This window comes from Pleuronectes platessa, chromosome 22, assembly GCF_947347685.1.
Source record: "Pleuronectes platessa chromosome 22, fPlePla1.1, whole genome shotgun sequence".
NCBI classification, from domain to species: domain Eukaryota; kingdom Metazoa; phylum Chordata; class Actinopteri; order Pleuronectiformes; family Pleuronectidae; genus Pleuronectes; species Pleuronectes platessa.
The window spans coordinates 4,865,899-4,886,501 of record NC_070647.1 but is presented as its reverse complement, the minus strand read 5'-3'; the positions used below and the strand labels follow the sequence as shown (position 1 = coordinate 4,886,501).

Below are 20,603 nucleotides of genomic sequence, written 5' to 3'. Positions count from 1 at the left end.
ATGTAATAATATAGAATAGGCTATTTAATACAAATGCAGACTAGATATATGTAATAAACAGCCGTCACTACAGACAGAAAATATATCTGTAAAGAAATGTACTTGAGTAAAGTGCTTACATGATAGTGGCACAAGGACATTTAGATATTCTGGAAGTATCATGGCAGATTAGGTATACAATAAGAATGTTAGTAGTAAAATTGCAATTGTTATTTATATATATATGGAAAAAAAATATATGTATATATCAGTGGGTATAATTTTCTAATGGGCTACTATAGTGCATTACTTTTGTGAAAACGTGTTGGACATTTTAGGTAAAGCCTTAATACTTTTTTGGGAATGTTTTGTGGCGGGAGTTTTGGGGAAGCTGTTGAAAGGAGAACTCAGGTAACAGCTGAAAATTTGCTTTGAGTTTTTTATTTCTTTTCTCTGAACTTCCAGATTTAAGTCAAACCACTTTTGCCTCAGTCTGATTCAGTTTTGATTCACTTGAACTGACCGTTGAGCTGTTGTGTTTTTTTCGAAGTTAAATTAGATAAAAGAGACGATTTTAGTTCAGCCCTTCATATGTAAATGCAGATTTGCATGGTGGGAAATCTACAACAACAGATAATGTGAACAATCGTTGTCCTCCTTTGTATGAAACATTTATTTCTCTATTTGTTTGACTTGTCAGATGTTTGGATTCCCAGTGATTCAGTGACTTATTTTGTTCCAGTTTGACGGACTGTGTTTATAACCTGTTTTCAGACCTCTGAGTGAAGGGGACTGGGAGGAGAACCGGTTTGATTCCTCAGTCACTTCTTCAGTATCGCTTCTCGGCCTTTTGGCTAAGATCAAGTGTAGTATCTGTTCTTATCAGTTTAATATCTGATACGTCCCCTACCCGGGGACCATATATTAAATTGATTTTTGGAACTGGGAGATGGAATAGGGGCTTGCTCCGTCCACTCCACGCATCGACCTGGTATTGCAGTACCTCCAGGAACGGTGCACCCCCCTAACTTTGTCTAACATAATATCTACCTAATGCGAATGCAATAAAGAAGTATGCAACTAAAAGGTAAACTAATCTGATTTAGGGTTAAGAACTTATGTGCTATAGTTCCGGCGTGATGAAGCACTGAAGCTCCCCATCCATATCGCTTCACTTATGGGCCGAAGCTTCATGGGACTTCATTTGCTCTACTGCGCCGTCAAGTGGACAATAAATGCAAAACAGGCAGAGTGATTACAATGACACCATCGCTCTGGTGTGTGAAGTTTTGAATTGATTAAATGAATGAACGATGTTGGTGAAGCCAATACATACATTTTGAACTCATTAATATGGTGTCTGTCACTATGATACAATGGCAGGGTCAAAAGGGAAAGTGGAAACAAATTGGGCAGAGGGTTGTGATGTGACTGTTCTCATGATACTAGGGACAACATGTAACACGTGAAATATGCAGAACATTTTAATAATTTTTATTTAAAAATTACAACTTTTCCAGTGCTGGGTTTCTGGCGGAGTCTTTTCCTAGTAAACAAACGCGCAATAAAGTCCCTAATCCACAAAATATGAAGGGGGGGGGGGTCCATTGCGTTTTGCTGCCCCTTATATTTCGATTCATACACCAAATCCGCGAACTATCTCCTCTGGCTCTGAACGTCACCACATATGTCATCAACACAAGTCTCGATGCGCGCTTCACAAAAATCTTCTTGGATTACTCGACACGCGCTTCGAAGCCTCGACACGGAACGACTCATCACTAGTCAAAAGGAATATTAATAGAAACATGCTGAGCAACTGCCTTTATGTGTTTGCAACTTTAAAACAGTGTAAGATAACATGTAAAAGTGCTAACAGGATAGTTGCACGAGGCCATCGATTTTTTCATGAAGTATATGTAGCGGTCAAAGGTTTAGGGTGACAGTTGAATGCCAAACGGGTTCACCACATATATCCAGAATAAACGGGACGGGAGGCTGAGGATTCCAGAAATAGACAATTTATTCAATTCGTACTAATGATTCAAAAAGACTGATCAAACAGCACAGGAATATATGCAAAGGATGGAGTACTGGACTGTACCTGATATAAATAACAGATTAAAAAGAGAGAAGTTAAAGGCTCCAGACCCAATTTAACAAAGCTAAAATACCATGCATAAAACAAGCACAGCACACTTTAAGAATCCCAACACTGGTGTGATTAAACCAGTGGATTATCACTGCAAGCGATATTATACAATGAAATAACAGAAGAGGGCCTCTAGTTTACGGAGCCAATAACTCACCAATATTCAAGCCAATTAAACAGGATTGCACAGTAACCGTCAACCATATTGCACATTGCCCATAGAACAAAGAACAGAATAAAATAAAACAAAGGAACCAGAAATAAAAATAATTAATCAGAAAGAAACTAAATCTTAACAAGATCAAATAATCTAAATGAAATCTAAATGTGGGAAAAAACAGTGACCGTTAATATTCTGCCTGAAGGCAGCCCTATGAAAAAAACATGTTGTATTAGGTCACACAATTATTAAAATAGGTTTGACCAAAATGTTTGGAAACATTAACAAACATACAAGACATCATTATGCCATACCTTCAATTCATAACAATAAAGCAGGGACCCACACTGTCCTTATTGTCTTGACGACAAGTACCAAAACAGGAAAAGACAACTACACTTAATGTCACAGACTCTGGATAAATGTTCTGAAGCATTACTTACAAGTATTGTTCCCATTAGTTTGTTGGTACACGCTGACTGGAGGAGATTGCAACGTGCATGTATGAAAACCGCTGATACCGTCTCTCACAAACACAGCTGTAGGCTGGACACCATGCACAGAAATGCGCTTAATATTAGCGGAACGTTTTCTGCTGTAAGTTAATGAAACTGACCGCAACGAACAATTGGCGTCCACACCTGCTGCGCCCACGCTACACTTCCTCACAGGACCGACAGTGGAGAGAGAGACAGAGAGAGGGAGAGAGCTATGGTGCACCTAAATCAACTTCGCAGACTACCCGTATCCTATAGGCATCGGCGTCCTGTCAGGTAAATTAGAACACAAGCATAACTGGGAAAGTAACACTGCTAAAACTGTCCTGTTTTAGCTAAATCTTTTTATTAAGGATTGACCCCATTACATATAGGCAGATAAGGTATACAATGTGAATGTGAGTAGTAAAAATGGCAATTGTTGATTTATATGTATATACATATATACATATTAAAATGGGCATAATTTCCTATTAGCATACTTGAGTGCATTACTTTTGTGGAAACGTGTTCGACATTTAAGGTAAAGCCTTAATAGTTTTTTAGGAAAGTTTTTTGACGGAAGTTTTGGGGAAGCTGTTGAAAGGAGACCCCAGGTAACAGCTGAACAATGTGCTTTGAAGTTTATTTAAAAAGGAATTTGAATTCCAGATTTAGCTTTGATTCACCTGAACTGACTGCTGAGCTGTTGTTTGTTTTTTCAGAGTTAAATTAGATAAGAGAGACAATTTTAGTTCAGCCTATCATATGTAAATGAGGAATTGCATGATGGGAAATCTACAACAAGAGATAATATGAACAATCTTTGTTATTCTTTGTATGAAACATTTCTTTATGTATTTGTTTCACTTGTCAGATGTTTGGATACCCATTGATTCAGTGACTTATTTTGTTCCAGTTTGACGGACTGTGTTTCGAACGTGTTTTCAGACCTCTGAGTGAAGGGGACTGGGAGGAGAACCGGTTTGATTCCTCAGTCACTTCTTCAGTATCGCTTCTCGGCCTTTTGGCTAAGATCAAGTGTAGTATCTGTTCTTATCAGTTTAATATCTGATACGTCCCCTACCCGGGGACCATATATTAAATTGATTTTTGGAACTGGGAGATGGAATAGGGGCTTGCTCCGTCCACTCCACGCATCGACCTGATATTGCAGTACCTCCAGGAACGGTGCACCCCCCTAACTCTGTTTAAAACTAAGCAACAATTTACGCCGACGCCTAATAATATAATTATCTACTTTCATGACATGCAGTAGCTGTCGGTTATTTGTCGTTATATTGGATCATTTTACGGTTTGTTAGTTGTATCAGAAGTGCTTTCCAAATATTGTTTTATGATCTATTTATTGAAAGGTCAAAGGGAATATAAATAGAAGCTTGCTGAGCCACCGCCTTTTTCTATTTGCAACTTTAGGACACACTAAGATCACATGTAAGAATATAGAATAGACAGTTTAATACAAATGCAGACTAGATATACATAATAAACAGCCGTCACTACAGACAGAAAATATATCGGTCAAGAAATGTACTTGAGTAAAGTGCTTACAGGATAGTTGCCTAAGGATATTTAGATATTTTTTAAGTATACTGGCAGATAAGGTATACAATAAGATTGTTAGTAGTAAAAGGGGAATTGTTATTTTTATATAGATATATCTATATAAAAAAAAAAATATATATATATGTATATATCAATAGGCATATTTTCCCAATAGCATACTATAGTGCATTACTTTTGTGAAAACGTGTTGGACATTTTAGGTAAAGCCTTAATAGTTTTTTGGGAAGGTTTTGTGACGGGAGTTTTGGGGAAACTGTTGAAAGGAGAACTCAGGTAACAGCTGAAAAAAGTGCTTTGAGTTTTTTATTTCTTTTCTCAGAATTTACAGATTTGTATCAAACCAGATTTGTTTCAGTCTGATTCAGCTTTAAGTCACTTGAACTGACCGTTGAGCTGCTGTGTGTTTTTTTCAGAGTTAAATTAGATAAAAGAGACGATTTTAGTTCAGCCTTTCATATGTAAATGCAGAATTGCATGGTGGGAAATCTACAACAAGAAATAATGTTAAAAAGTCCTTTTCCTACTTTGTATGAAACATTTCTTTATGTATTTGATTCACTTGTCAGATGTTTGGATTCCCAGTGATTCAGTGACTTATTTTGTTCCAGTTTGACGGACTGTGTTTAGAACGTGTTTTCAGACCTCTGAGTGAAGGGGACTGGGAGGAGAGCAGGTTTAATTCCTCAGTCCCTTCGTCAGTATCGCTTCTCGGCCTTTTGGCTAAGATCAAGTGTAGTATCTGTTCTTATCAGTTTAATATCTGATACGTCCCCTACCCGGGGACCATATATTAAATTGATTTTTGGAACTGGGAGATGGAATAGGGGCTTGCTCCGTCCACTCCACGCATCGACCTGGTATTGCAGTACCTCCAGGAACGGTGCACCCCCCTAACTTTGTCTAAAACTAAGCAACAATATACAGAAATGCCTGAAGATATGTTTTTAAGTTTCTACCTAATGACATGCGTTAGCTGTTAGTTATTTGGCCATTTTACGCTGCGTTATTTATATCAGAAGTGCTTTACAAATATATTTTTTGAATATCAATTTATTGACAGGTCAAAGGGAATATAAATAGAAGCTTGCTGAGCCACTGCCTTTTTCTGTTTGCAACTATAGGACACACTAAGATCAAATGTAATAATATAGAATAGGTTATTTAATACAAATGCAGACTAGATATATGTAATAAACAGCCGTCACTACAGACAGAAAATATATCTGTAAAGAAATGTACTTGAGTAAAGTGCTTACATGATAGTGGCACAAGGACAATTAGATATTCTGGTAGTATCATGGCAGATTAGGTATACAATAAGAATGTTAGTAGTAAAATTGTAATTGTTATTTATATATATGGAAAAAATATATATGTATATATCAGTGGGTATAATTTTCTAATGGGCTACTATAGTGCATTACTTTTGTGAAAACGTGTTGGACATTTTAGGTAAAGCCTTAATACTTTTTTGGGAATGTTTTGTGACTGGAGTTTTGGGGAAGCTGTCGAAAGGAGAACTCAGGTAACAGCTGAGAATTTGCTTTGAGTTTTTTATTTCTTTTCTCTGAACTTCCAGATTTAAGTCAAACCACATTTGTCTCAGTCTGATTCAGTTTTGATTCACTTGAACTGACCGTTGAGCTGCTGTGTGTTTTTTCGAAGTTAAATTAGATAAAAGAGACGATTTTAGTTCAGCCTTTCATATGTAAATGCAGAATTTCATGGTGGGAAATCTACAACAACAGATAATGTGAACAATCTTTGTCCTCCTTTGTATGAAACATTTATTTCTCTATTTGTTTCACTTGTCAGATGTTTGGATTCCCAGTGATTCAGTGACTTATTTTGTTCCAGATTGAGGGACTGTGTTTAGAACGTGTTTTCAGACCTCTGAGTGAAGGGGACTGGGAGGAGAACCGGTTTGATTCCTCAGTCACTTCGTCAGTATCGCTTCTCGGCCTTTTGGCTAAGATCAAGTGTAGTATCTGTTCTTATCAGTTTAATATCTGATACGTCCCCTACCCGGGGACCATATATTAAATTGATTTTTGGAACTGGGAGATGGAATAGGGGCTTGCTCCGTCCACTCCACGCATCGACCTGGTATTGCAGTACCTCCAGGAACGGTGCACCCCCCTAACTTTGTCAAATAATAAGCAATAACTCAAATTAGCAATTTGCTCTTTGTCAGTATATCGAATCATTTCCAGCTAATTATCTGAAAAATACGAGCTTTTCAAATATATTTGATCATTATTATTATATTCAAAGGTCAAAAGGAATATTAATAGAAGCTTGCTGAGTAAGTGCTTATTTATGTTTGCAACTTTAAAACAGAGGAAGATAACATGTAAAAGTATAAAATAGTATAGAATAGGCAATGTAATACAAATACAGATTATATATATATATAAATACACTCCTGATCAAAATCTTAAGACCAGTTAAAAAATTGCATGAATTTGCATTTTGCACTGTTGAATCTTAGGAAGGTTCTAAGTAGAGTTTCAAAATGCAAAAAGAAGAAATTGGAACAAGAGCCCAAAAGTTGTGAGCAGGCAATTTATTGCAAACAACAATTTAACTGAAGTAGGCTGTTCATCAGCTGATCAAAAGTTTAAGACCACAGCTAAAAAAAAAACAAAAAAAAACCTAAAACAGAAATTAAAGTGTCAAAAACTGACTCAGTAATGATTAGCTCCACCATTATTGTTGATCACTTCAAAAATTTGTTTCGGCATGCTTGATGCAAGTGTTTCCAAAAGGCTAGTGCGAATGTTGCGCCAAGTGGTGAAGATGGCTTCACGAAGGGCATCCACTGTCTGGAACTGAAGTCCATTTTTGTAAACTTCCCTTGCCATCCATCCCCAAATGTTCTCAATTGGATTAAGATCAGGGGAACACGCAGGATGGTCCAAAAGAGTGATGTTATTCTCCTGGAAAAAAGTCTTGGTCAGACAGGCATTGTGAATTGGAGCGTTGTCCTGCTGAAAAACCCAGTCGTTACCACACAGACGAGGGCCCTCAGTCATGAGGGATGCCCGCTGCAACATCTCCACATAGCCAGCTGCTGTTTGACGCCCCTGCACAACCTGGAGCTCCATTGTTCCATTGAAGGAAAAAGCACCCCAGATCATGATGGCGCCCCCTCCACTGTGCCGCGTAGAAAACATCTCAGGTGGCATCTCCTTGTCATGCCAGTAACGTTGGAAGCCATCAGGACCATCAAGGTTACATTTTTTCTTGTCAGAGAATAAAACTTTCTTCCACCTTTGAATGTCCCATGTTTGGTGCTCCCTTGCAAAGTCTAAACGGGCAATTTTGTGGCGTTGAAGGAGACGTGGCCTTTGAAGACGTTTCTTGTTTTTGAAGCCCTTCCTTCGCAGAGGCCATCTGATGGTTATTGGGCTGCAGTCAGCACCAGTAATGGCCTTAATTTGGGACGAGGATCGTCCCGTGTCTTGACGGACAGCCATTCGGATCATCCGGCTCAGCGCTGCTGAGATTTTTTTGGGTCTACCACTTGATTTCTTTGTTCCATAACCCTGAGGATCTTTTAAGAAATGCAAAATGACTGTCTTACTGCGTCCAACCTCAGCAGCGATGGCACGTTGTGAGAGGCCTTGTTTATGCAGTTCAACAATCCTACCACGTTCAAAGACGGTGAGCTTTTTTGCCTTTGCCATCAAGAGATCTTCACAGTGTGATTACTTGACAGGAAATGACATGAAATCCAAATTTTTGCACAGAATTTGGCTTTTAAAGGCTGTGGTCTTAAACTTTTGATCAGCTGATGAACAGCCTATTTGAGTTAAATTGTTGTTTTCAATAAATTGCCTGCTCACAACTTTTGGTCCCTTGTTCCCATTTCTTCTTTTTGCATTTTGAAGCTCTACTTAGAACCTTCCTAAGATCCAACAGTGCAAAATGCAAATTCATGCAATTTTTTAACTGGTCTTAAGATTTTGATCAGGAGTGTATATTACACAGCCGTCACTACAGACAGGAATATAAGCTGTAAAGAAATGTACTTGAGTAAAGGGCTTACAGGATAGTTGCACGAGGACATTTAGATTTTCTGGAAGTATATAGGCAGATAAGGTATAAAATATTAATGTGAATGGCAAAATGGCATTTGTTATCTATCTATACAGCAGGTCAAATAAGGATTGAAGGCGTCACCATTTTTCTCATTAAATATATTTCTAAAGGTGCTATTGACAAGTAATCCAGACATACAATGAAAACAAAACAAATAAGTTCAGAACTTAAGTCATGTGTTAAAGAATGGAATGACACAGGGAAAAAGAATTGAACACGCTTACTGAAATTAGTTTAATATTTCCTACAAAAGCTTTAGTTGGTAAAGACAGCTTCAAGACGCCTCCTGTATAGACAAACTAGTCGCATGCATTGCTCAGGGTGTGATTTTGTTCCATTCTTCCACACAAACATGTTTCAAATCTTGAAGGTTCCCAGGGCCTCTTTTATGAACTCTGATCTTCACTTCTATTACATTTAGTTATTTTGTTAGATTTTTCTATTGGATTCAAGTCAGGTGATGGGCTTGGCCATTCTAGCTGCTTTATTTTCTTGCTCTGAAACCAATTGAGAGTTTCCTTGTCTGTGTGTTTGGGATCATTGTCTTGCTGAAATGTCCACCCTCATTTCATCTTCATCATCCTGGTAGTTGGCAGCAGATTCGTATATCAAGAATGTCTCCGTACATTTTCCATTCAATTAAATCAGGTTCGCCAGTTTCGTATGCTGAAAAACAGCCCCACACCATTATGTTCCCAGTTCCAAACTTCACTGTTGGTATGGTGGTTTTGGGGGTGACGTGCACTGCCATTCGACCTCAAAACATGGTGTGTATTATGGCATCCAACGGGTTCAATTTCAGTCTCATCTGACCAGACGATATTCTCCCTGTATTTCCCAGGCTTGTCTAAATGTTGTGCAGCAAACTTTAAACGAGCTTCAACATGCTTTTTCTTCATCTATGGAGTCTTGCGTGGTGAGCGTGCATACAGGCCAAGGCGGTTGAGTCCATTACTTATTGTTTTCTTTGAAATTGATTGTACCTGCTAATTCCAGGTCTTTCTGAAGCTCTCCACAAGTGGTCCTTGGCACTTGGACAACTCAGAAATCTTGTGAGGAGCACCTGGTCGTGGCTGGTTTATGGTGGAAGGATGTCCTTTCCACCTTCTAGATTGTGACAACCAACAGTGCTCACTGGAACATTCAGAAGTTTAGAAATCCTTCGCTAACCATTTTATTACACATAACTTCATTTCTGAATTTATTTGTTTGGTTTTCTTTGTATGTGTGGGTTATTTGGGGTGTTGCAGACATCTGGTGAAAATGTCATGTCAGTAGCACCTTTCGAAATATATTTACTGAGAAAAATGGTGATGTGCTCAATACTTATTTTACCCGCTGTATAAATATGAATATACCAATGGGTATAATTTCCTAGTAGCATACAATAGTGCGTTACTCTAGTGAAAATGTGTTGGACATTTAAAGTAAAGCCTTAATAGTTTTGGGGAACGTTTTGTTCGGGAAGTTTTGGGGCAGCTGTAGAAAGGAGAACCAGCAGCAACTGGAAAATTTGCTATGAAGGTTTTCGTTTTTTTCAACATTCAAGTTATGGATCAAGCTTTAACCAGTGTTGGAAGAAAAAAAAAATGATTATCATCATGATCAACATTGCAAATACACTGAAGCGGCTCTGTTTTAGTACATACTTACTGTGGTAGCTTATTGATTAAGCAAATACAATTCGAAATACTACTAAGATTACATCCTGTGACAAAGAACTGACGGACGGAGAGAAGTGCAACAGATGTAGCTGAACACATTAATGAAACAACACAATTTACAATATTGATTAGAATAAACAATTTTTTACATTATGGAGAGGTGTGTCAATGTTTGAGGTGTTTATACATAAGAAAATGTCTTAGATGAAGGGAGCAGCAATGACAAATGAACTGAGGAGTTATTGTCAACGTGTTGTTCATACTCCAGGACAGTAGGTGGCAGCAGTCAGGATGTTAGTCATCCACAAACCAGTAGCCAAAGAAACCGGAGGTGGTTCTATCGGGGTCGCTTTGTGAGTCTTTTTCGTTTTCTCTGAATTTTGGACGAAGATCATAACACATTAGTTTCAGTCTGATTCAGCTTTGATTCACTTGAACTGACCGTTGAGCTGTTGTGTGTGTTTTTCGGAGTCAAATGAGTCAAAAGACGATTTTAGTTCAGCCTTTCGTATCGAAATGCAGAATTGCATGATGGGAAATATATCGCATGAAATAATGTGAACAATCTTTGTCAGCCTTTGTATGAACCAGTTTTGTATTTGTTTCACTTGTCAGATGTTTGGATTCCCAGTGATTCAGTGACCTATTTTGTTCCAGTTTGAGGGACTGTGTTTAGAACGTGTTTTCAGACCTCTGAGTGAAGGGGACTGGGAGGAGAACCGGCTTGATTCCTCAGTCTCCTCTTCAGTATCGCTTCTCGGCCTTTTGGCTAAGATCAAGTGTAGTATCTGTTCTTATCAGTTTAATATCTGATACGTCCCCTACCCGGGGACCATATATTAAATTGATTTTTGGAACTGGGAGATGGAATAGGGGCTTGCTCCGTCCACTCCACGCATCGACCTGGTATTGCAGTACCTCCAGGAACGGTGCACCCCCCTAATTCTGTTTAAAACTAAGCAACAATTTACAGGAATGCTTGATGATATATTTTAAATTTTCTATTTACTGACATACAGTGGCTGTTCGTTATGTGGCGCAATATTTGGCCATTTTACGCTGCGTTATTTGTATCAGAAGTTTTTTACAAATATACTTTATTAATATCAATTTATTGACAAGTCAAATGGAATATAAATAGAAGCTTGCTGAGCCACTGCCTTTTTCTGTTTGCAACTTTAGGACACGCTAAGATCACATGTAAGAATATAGAATAGGCTATTTAATACAAATACAGACTAGATATACATAATAAACAGCCGTCACTACAGACAGAAAATATATCTGTAAAGAAATGTACTTGAGTAAAGTGCTTACAGGATAGTTGCCTAAGGATATTTAGATATTTTGGAAATACACTGGCAGATAAGGTATATCATAAGATTGTTAGTAGTAAAAGGGGATTTGTTATTTACATATATGTATATATCAATGGGGATATTTTCCTAATAGTATACTAGTGCATTACTTTTGTGAAAACGTGTTGGACATTTAAGGTAAAGCCTTAATAGTTTTTTGAGAAGGTTTTGTGACGGGAGTTTTGGGGAAGCTGATGAAAGGAGAACTCAGGTAACAGCTGAAAAATGTGCTTTGAGTTTTTTATTTCTTTTCTCAGAATTTCCAGATTTGTATCAAACCACATTTGTTTCAGTCTGATTCAGCTTTAAGTCACTTGAACTGACCGTTGAGGTGCTGTGTGTTTTTTTCAGAGTTAAATTAGATAAAAGAGACGATTTTGGTTCAGCCTTTCATATGTAAATGGAGAATTGCATGGTGGGAAATCTACAACAAGAATTAATGTGAAAAATCTTTGTCCTCCTTTGTATGAAACATTTATTTCTCTATTTGTTTCACTTGTCAGATGTTTGGATTCCCAGTGATTCAGTGACTTATTTTGTTCCAGTTTGACGGACTGTGTTTAGAACGTGTTTTCAGACCTCTGAGTGAAGGGGACTGGGAGGAGAAGTGGTTTGATTCCTCAATCTCTTCTTCAGTATCGCTTCTCGGCCTTTTGGCTAAGATCAAGTGTAGTATCTGTTCTTATCAGTTTAATATCTGATACGTCCCCTACCCGGGGACCATATATTAAATTGATTTTTGGAACTGGGAGATGGAATAGGGGCTTGCTCCGTCCACTCCACGCATCGACCTGGTATTGCAGTACCTCCAGGAACGGTGCACCCCCCCTAACCTTGTTGAAAATAAAATGTATACCATTGCGCTGCTATAATGTCTCTTACACAGAAAGTATAGTTTACTTTTGTGAAATTGTATGTTCGGTATGAAGGAAGTTTATTATTGTGAAAATGATTCTTATTTTCGATGGTCAAAGGGATACATATTAAATCTTGCTGAGCATCTGTCTTTGTTACTTTTCAGCTTATAAGACATTTAAAAGTAAAATTGTTAATGCATTAAACATACAGAGTAGATATACATTATAAACAGCCGTCACTACAGACCCAAATTAATATCTGTAAAGAAATGTTCTTCACTAAAGTGCTCACAGGACAATATATTCTGGAATTCAGATGTGGATCAAGCTTTAACCAGTGTTGGAAGAATTAAAACAATGATAATCATCATGATCAACATTGCAAAGTACACTGATGCGGCTAAATTTAAGCAAATACTTACAGTGGTAGATTAACGATTAAGCAAACACAAATCAAAAGTACTTCTATCCTGTCACAAGGAACTCATCAGAAATGGTTGATAAAAAACTACATTTCCCATAATGCTTACGGCGTCGCTCTGCTGCAGAGGACAACTAAAGATTACCCCTTTCATCTTTGAAAGTTGAAAACATTTCTTAAATCTATCCGATCCTAATACTTGCACTAAGTAGTTGTATTTGTTAAGAAAATGTGTGTATAATAAAATGTGTAATGTCTAAGTACTTATGTGTCTAAAATCTTATTTAAATTATTTCCTTAAGTAGGTGCACAAAGACACATATTGTATTCATAGTTGCATATGTGCCGCACTAATGTTACAATGAGCAAATACAATAACCTTTTCATATTTAATAAGGTTCTTAATTGTCTTACAACTGGTTAGAGTTATTTTAGATACGTTTTCATTTCATTTTGATGTTGATGTTTAGATAAATCCATACCCATGGGTCTTACATGGAAATGTTAATACTACTACTACTACTACTACTACTAATAATAATACTATTAACCTGACTACTTTCCATGCGGTCTTGATGAATTTAATTTACACATTTATGTGTGATTTATTGATTGAACAAATGTCATCATAATGTCCTTAACTGAGCCTCGAGTGACACAAGGTGTTCCTCTTGTTTCTGGAAACACTGGAACAATGATTGTGTCGCCACAATAATCTATTTATCTTGTATTTTACGGGCTGCTCTAAGTTTTTATCTTATATTGATAAATTAATTAGTGTGTCTGCAATAAAGTAGAATCGAAGGCGTGTGTTTTGTATTGCTGTGTGTGTGGGGCCGGCTCCGTGTAAGGTCATGGTTGACCATGTCATTCCATGTGCCTGTGGCGTTAATAGCAGTGATCAGTAGTTTGCAGCTCGTCTTTCTTCAGCTTCTCTAACTCGCTCCCTCTGCTCTGTAGCGGCGGGGTTTGGTATTTCACGTGCAGCCAACATGGACGCCGACAACACGGAGAGGCTGCTGGTGAAGCTCGCTCAGGACGGACACACGAGCTCCCTGGAGGAGCTCATCGGGCCGGGCGGCTCGGCGGCGGCTCGGAGCGTGAGCCGGGGACACTTGGGCCGCTCCGGGGACACTTTGCTGCACTACGCGGCCCGACACGGACACCTGGACACGGTGAAGTACCTGGTGGAGGGCGTGGGGATGGACGTGGAGCTGAGCAACAACGACTACAAGCGGCCGCTGCACGAAGCTGCGTCCATGGGTCACCGGGCGTGTGTGGGCTACCTGCTCCGGGAGGGCGCTGCGGTGGATAGCCTGAAGAGGGCGGATTGGTGAGAGTGAGCACCTATCGATCAATAGACAGGGTAATCAATTTGTGGGGGGGTTGCGCTACCTTGTGGCTTAAATTGGAAATGCACTCCCGAACGTTTCATCTCCCTTCGATAGCTCAGTTGGTAGAGCGGAGGACTGTAGTGGCGTCATGCTGAAATCCTTAGGTCGCTGGTTCGAATCCGGCTCGAAGGAGAAACTTTTTCATTTGCAGACGAACGTGAATACATTTTTACTAAACAATCACTGAACACTATCTGTAAAGAAAAAACTAAATAACCGCAGCTCAAAGCCGTGATTGACGTTAAATGATTATGATTTTCACCAGTCAAAGGGAAACGCTAAAGATATTTGCTTAGCAATTGCTTTTTCATGTTTGCAGTTTTTTACACAAGAAAGGATGTGATAACAAGGAAATGTATATATATAAAATAGGCAAAGAAATAAAAAAAACTGAGAAGATATACATAATATACAGCTGTCATTACAGACAAAAATATTATTTGTAGAGAAATTAACTTGAGTGAAGTGCTTACAGGAGGATTGCATGAGGATTTACGTATATTTTGTTATAAGTGTGTAGGCCGATAAGGTATACGATATGAATATCAGTTAAAATGGTAATTGTACATGGCTTTTTTATATATAAATGGGTATAATTCCCTTTAAGCATACTAAATAGTTGTATACTATAGTGCTTTACTGTTGTGACATTTCAGGAAAAGCCTCAAGGCCTCAAGTGTTTGATTAAAAATGGCAGTTCACAGGTTTTTTTCCCTTTGTGGTTGAAACCACCTCAGCTCAGTCAAATGTGGGTAGTTTTCGATCTGGACTAGGTCTTATGAGGTGTAGGCCCGAACAAAACAGTGAAGTTTTAAAATTTAAACACAGGATTGTCAGGATGTCCAACACGCACTTTGTTTGGATTATTTAGTTTCTTTATTGTTGTGTTTGGATGTTTCACTTACAAAAACAACTTACTGTCGCCTGCAAATCAAAAGGTTAGTACTGAGCAGGAATCAAAACAGGGTCAGTCACTGACACAGATTTTGATTGTGGCTTTTTCTGTTACTGGATCTTTTATAAAGTGAAATGATAAATTAAAATCATTTCATAATTTTATTTTAAAATCATTATCACTTCACAAACTCTTTTCACATATGTCCCATTTTGTTTTGCATAGTTACTGCAGTATGTTTTCCAGATATGGTATTTAAAAAATACCACTGTGTATTGTCTTGTAAGACTGAAATGTAACTACCAACTTCAATGGATTCTACTTGGACAATGGGAGGAGACAAGTCTGTACCTTCACTCATTCATCATGTAGAACAAAGAGCAGATGACACATTCCCGAATCCTGTTCTCTCTCAGGACTCCTCTGATGATGGCCTGCACTCGGAGGAACCTAGACGTGATCCAGGAGCTGCTGCGTCACGGCGCCGACCCTGCACTGAGGAACAAAGACGGCTGGAACTCGTTCCACATCGCCTGCAGGGAGGGGGACCCTCTGGTCGTGCAGCACCTGCTCCTTATTGCGCAAGAAGTCTGGAGGACGGAGAGCAAGACACGGAGGACACCGCTGCACACTGCAGGTGAAGCGCCTCCCGTCCCCCACTTTCATCATGTGATAAACTGAGTCAACACACATCCAGAGGATAAATGCGGAGTGTCTCCTGATATCTAACTATTCTTACATTGTTCTTTACAAGATCCAAAGAGATCTCAGATTGTGAGAACGTTTTCAGGCGTGGTTAAATCTTGATGATTGTCTGCTTTGATACCAAAGAGGGTCAGAAAGTAACTCCTGCTCTCTCTATTGATCATCCAGCGATGCACGGCTGTGAGGAGGTGGTCAGGATCCTGCTAGAGAGGTTAGAAGAACATTTAGGAGAGGACTACTTACATAAAACAAATCATATTCAAAGTCTTAAATGTAACTTGTGTATATGTAACTCTGTTTGAAGGCCTTAAATAATATGGAATGGAATAAGTACACTTGAAAATCCTAATCATTTGATTGTGACCCAAATATTGTAGTTTAGATCCCTGGTCTGGATAGGTCTAGTCTAGATAAACCCTGGTAGGGAAAAGTGAAGCACACACTCTTGTCTGTCTGATCCTCACCTTCACTGGCCTTCTTCCAGATGTGGCTACACCCCAGACAGCGCAGACAGCTGTGGAGTCACTCCTTTGATGGATGCTGTCAGGAACGGACACGTCTCTGTGGCCAGGCTGCTTTTAGAACACCACCAGGTAGAGCAAATGTCAAGTCATCAATGTTCCAGCTATTATATTGATGCACTTTTCCCACCTGACGTGTGTGCATGTGCATGCAGGCGTCTCCAACGGCAGCTGACAGAGTCGGGGCTCAGCTGGTGCACCAGGTAGCTGTCACTGGCCAGGAGGAGGCGCTGCGGTTCCTGGTGAAGGACCTCGGGGTAGACGTCAACCAGAGAGCGACAGGCATTCAGCTCAGTGCCCTGCATTACGCTGCAAAGGTAGAACCAGTGATCCCCAACTACTGGTAGTTTTACCCCAGGGAAACTTTTGCAGTGACTCTGGGGTAACTGGGCAGATTGTGGATTAGTTCGACTAATGGACTACTAAATCCCCAAATCAATCAATCAATCAATCAAATTTTATTTGTATAGCCCATATTCACAAATTACAATTCATCTCATAGGGCTTTAACAGGGTGTGGCATCCTCTGTCCTTAACCCTCAGCAAGAGTAAGGAAAAACTACTAAAAACCCTTTTAACAGGGTAAAAATATGTAGAAACCTCAGAGAGAGCCACATGAGAGGGATCCCTCTCCCAGGACGGACAGAAGTGCAATAGATGCCACGTGCAGGAAAACATCATCAATAATCAAAGTCTCTAACAGCATTTGATGAGGGTAGACATCCCGAAGGACAACCCCAACATGACATGCCAAGCAGTCCCGCTGCAAGCACAGTCCATGGTCAGCAACCATCCAGACCACGATCCACCATCCAGACCAGACGCCACTCCAGTCCTCAGTCACCGTCCACCGCCGCCCACCAGGACCCATCACAAGCCACCACCACGGTCCTGGTCCACCGCCCGTGCCCAATGCCAACGCGACACAGGGTCCGCCACCAGCACCACGATCAGCCCAGAATCCGCCACAATGGATCCACCACCGCGACCCCCGGTGTACGATCCACAAACCGCAATCCATGGTGCGGCCACAGAGGCCCTGGATCTGCGGGTGATAAAGCAAAGGGATTCCGGGGAAGGGGGATAGGGATGGAGAAGAGGAAGGAGAAGCTGGAAAGAGAAGCTCCGTGTGTCATGTGTCATAAAATAGAACAAGTAATGTTCTGGCGCACTAATTAGCTCTAACTATAAGCTTTCAAATATTAATGTCAACCGCTTTACAATCTTTACCACATACCAAACTTTATATTCTACGATGGACAGACATGCCCATAGGTTTTGAATTTACAGACAGGAAAGAAGTGGCAGCGGTTACGTTACTATATGGAAATATTCACACACCAACTAAAACAAGTAAACTCCACTTCCTCATTTCAAACTGTTTTTCAGGAGGGCCACACGTCCACTATTAAAACACTGCTGGAGTTGGGAGCAGATCTTCATGCTCGGGACACAAAGGGAAGAACTGGTGAGCAACGGCATGTGTTTTGCACTTCAGCTACATCGGTGAATTTGGGGAATGCTTTAGTCATGGAGGGTGGAGCCTGTCACAGCGTACATTGGGTTGAGAGGAGGGGTTCACTTGGACAGATCACCAGTCACAGGGCTCACAGGACACAGGACACATGGAGAAAAACAATAACTACAACATTCTTATACACTTTCACACTTGAGGGCGATTATAGTCTTCAGTTTATCTAAAATGCGTGTCTTTAGACGGTGGGCGGAAGACAGTGTATCTGAAAAACACGGGGAGAACATGCAAACTCCAGACAGAAATACCCTGGTCGGTTCTAACATAGAACTTTCTTGCTGTGAGGCGACATTTGTAACCACTGCAACAATGCGCAGCCTAAGTTTATGACTCTAACATTAAATATCTATGGCTATACAATTCAAATTAAAGTTGAAGTTTGGGCCAAGACCCAAAAGTCTCCTTATGAAACCACACTAACATTCACTAGATCTACACACACTCATAGATATCAGTTTCCTTAACATGTCTATTGATTCATCAGGATTCATCTATTCTTCGTTGAGAAATCAATGAAAACGTTGACATATGTCCCCATCTCACAATGTGAAATCCTTCAACAGCACCCTGGACCGGATTCACACCAAACTCTTATGGGTTTATCTTTGACTCATGCTCCATCCCTCCCCCCCACAAAATTCCATGGAAATGTTGTCTTTGCGTAATCCTTAATGTTTGCTAGTCTGCTTTATTACGACTTCTGTTGTGGTTTGATTTGATAGCGTTTAGCAAATAAAAAACCACAACTGTCAATTGAATTTGCCAAATCGTGACTGGTGCACAGATGTACTCGTAAAAACAGGGGAGGCAAGCATCGATAAAACAGATCAGACAGAAGATTCTATGTTTGTGTCAGACTAGTTTCATCATAGAAGAAAAGCTGACTGAGGGAAAAAAAGAGTTTCAGGGCCTTTAAAGACAATGAATGTCATTTTTGTTGACAAGGTTTGGTCTGTTTCTGAAAAGTGAGATATGAAAGTTGCAGCAGAGACGCAGAGAATCAAATATTGAGCAGCATTTTATTAACATTCAAAATCAAGCCATAAGGAAAAATGAAAAGATAAGTAGATGCTTGTCTTCTCTGTGATGTGATACAACATAAAATAATTAAAACATCCCTCTGTGCTCAAATTAAATGTGGTCGACTGGAGGGTAGGTAATCGAACAAACAGAATCTCATTTGGCACTCAGCGTGGTGTTAACCACTCTCTTACTGTTGTTTCCTCTTCTCAGCTCTTCACATGGCTTGCATCGGGCAGCACGCAGGAGCAGCGCGGTTGCTTCAGCAGCTCGGACTCAAAGATTCCGAGGATGCATCCGGCACAAGAGCGCAGCAGTTCGCCAGGAAACCAGACTTAATGGCCGCGTTTGAATCTGGCTCAGCAGACACATCATAAACGATACCACGATGAAACCGAAACACCGATCTGCCAAAGACTCCATTGATATTAGTGAAGAAAAGAACCTGTGGTCAATCAAATACTGTTGTACGGATGACATTAAATCTTTTCTTGTGATATGTTGTGCAGTGTTTTCTTAAGTGAGAGGACTGGGGATCACATGACTTGAATTTAAGTATATTTATATCAGACCTGGCTTTTGTGACACTGACTTCAACTGCAATAATTTGTCAAGCGTCTCAAAGCGGAAAAAGCCATGATGGTGTTTTTGCCAGAAGCACCAACCACACTGCTCCACGAGAATAAGTTATTTGTTTAAAGAGTTTAGACATGATTGGACACACTTGAGATAAGCTTGAATATCTGGTGGTATTCTGATATCATCATAAACCCTCTTGACTTGTCAGGACAGGAAGCTGAACCCTCAGCTTTGAGCATCAGCAGATAGCTCCACTGGAATAGTGCTATGTGTAAAATGTACGAGACGTGTATGATTATTTAAAACTTTTTTAAAGAGGCATCTTTTATCTTTAGATTGTATCTCCATTTTGAGTGTCTGCATGGGTTTTTCTGCTCCTTAATTTAAGATGTTCACCTTTAAAAGAACTAAAGATAAGATTTTAAATTGTAACTCTTGTTACATTTAATATGCCATTTGGCAATGCATGGTTTGCATTGTGGCCGTCTTGTTAAGGTGCAGAAAGGAAGCATATGGAAGAGTTTTAGGGCTGTAATGAAAAACATTGGGAGTAAGATTTATGTTATTACACAACAACCAGTTAAGAAGTCAAGATGTTAACAAGTAAAAAGCCATAGACATTCTCTCCTTCCATTTCTCTTCTGCTGAAGAAGAGTTGCCGTAATGCTAGCTTTTGGTTTACCATTACCAATCTGTGCCCCTGATGAGTTCTTCTGTAAGCAATGACTATTCATATGCTCAGGACACGCGCATACCAAATCTAATTCCTCTCTCTATTAGATAAGTTGCAGGTCTACAGAATGTTATTTAATTACGCCAATTACTGTACTGTATTGTATATTTGTACGCAATTTCCACTGCTACCAAGAAGCTCTTCACATTCAGTAGACCTCTGGAGTTTCAGTGTTAAACAGGTAAATAAAAGTGTCCATCTCTGCAGCCATCATGAGTTCTCGCAGCAGTAACTAAGAGGAGGAAAAACATGGTGTAAATGATGCCGTTTGGAGTCTAGTTCTAAGGTCGGGGCTTGAAGACACTTGGATGAAACCACAAGAGCAGCCTGGAGGTATTTTATGTTTGTTTTCTGTTGTTGTTTTCTGTTTGAAGAGGTGGTCGCCGTTTATTTCTATTGGATTGGATTTGGATAACCAATGAAACTCCAGAAGTGTTTTGTGGACTCATACACTTCAGCCACCC

General features: G+C 39.6%; 1 protein-coding gene and 7 non-coding genes across 8 annotated transcripts; all 8 read left to right on the top strand.

The window, feature by feature from the left end:
- Window positions 1–813: 813 nt before the first annotated feature.
- LOC128429255 (U2 spliceosomal RNA) lies at window positions 814–1,004 on the top strand. Its single transcript, XR_008333899.1, has one exon. It is a non-coding gene; the product is annotated as a U2 spliceosomal RNA (small nuclear RNA).
- Window positions 1,005–3,778: 2,774 nt separating this feature from the next.
- Window positions 3,779–3,969, top strand: LOC128429245 (U2 spliceosomal RNA). Its single transcript, XR_008333890.1, has one exon. It is a non-coding gene; the product is annotated as a U2 spliceosomal RNA (small nuclear RNA).
- Window positions 3,970–5,054: 1,085 nt separating this feature from the next.
- Window positions 5,055–5,245, top strand: LOC128429254 (U2 spliceosomal RNA). The gene has a single exon (XR_008333898.1). It is a non-coding gene; the product is annotated as a U2 spliceosomal RNA (small nuclear RNA).
- Window positions 5,246–6,303: 1,058 nt separating this feature from the next.
- Window positions 6,304–6,494, top strand: LOC128429253 (U2 spliceosomal RNA). Its single transcript, XR_008333897.1, has one exon. It is a non-coding gene; the product is annotated as a U2 spliceosomal RNA (small nuclear RNA).
- Window positions 6,495–10,871: 4,377 nt separating this feature from the next.
- LOC128429249 (U2 spliceosomal RNA) lies at window positions 10,872–11,062 on the top strand. Its single transcript, XR_008333894.1, has one exon. It is a non-coding gene; the product is annotated as a U2 spliceosomal RNA (small nuclear RNA).
- A 1,055-nt stretch (window positions 11,063–12,117) lies between these two features.
- LOC128429237 (U2 spliceosomal RNA) lies at window positions 12,118–12,308 on the top strand. Its single transcript, XR_008333883.1, has one exon. It is a non-coding gene; the product is annotated as a U2 spliceosomal RNA (small nuclear RNA).
- Window positions 12,309–13,750: 1,442 nt separating this feature from the next.
- On the top strand, window positions 13,751–19,324 carry ankrd16 (ankyrin repeat domain 16). The gene is made up of 7 exons (XM_053415446.1): window positions 13,751–14,091; window positions 15,464–15,684; window positions 15,921–15,963; window positions 16,237–16,345; window positions 16,429–16,590; window positions 17,663–17,741; window positions 19,041–19,324. The coding sequence occupies exons 1-7, from the start codon at window positions 13,751–13,753 to the stop codon at window positions 19,202–19,204; spliced, it is 1,119 nt and encodes a 372-aa protein (XP_053271421.1). The 3' UTR covers window positions 19,205–19,324.
- On the top strand, window positions 14,197–14,284 carry trnay-gua (transfer RNA tyrosine (anticodon GUA)). The gene is given in 2 exon segments: window positions 14,197–14,233; window positions 14,249–14,284. It is a non-coding gene; the product is annotated as a tRNA-Tyr (tRNA).
- Window positions 19,325–20,603: the final 1,279 nt, after the last annotated feature.

Coding starts and splice junctions, on each gene's coding strand:
- ankrd16 (XM_053415446.1), top strand. CDS start 13,751: ATGGACGCCGACAACACGGAGAGGCTGCTGGTGAAGCTCGCTCAGGAC. Junction 15,685..15,920: donor GACACCGCTGCACACTGCAG/GTGAAGCGCCTC, acceptor TTGATCATCCAG/CGATGCACGGCTGTGAGGAG. Junction 15,964..16,236: donor GTCAGGATCCTGCTAGAGAG/GTTAGAAGAACA, acceptor GCCTTCTTCCAG/ATGTGGCTACACCCCAGACA.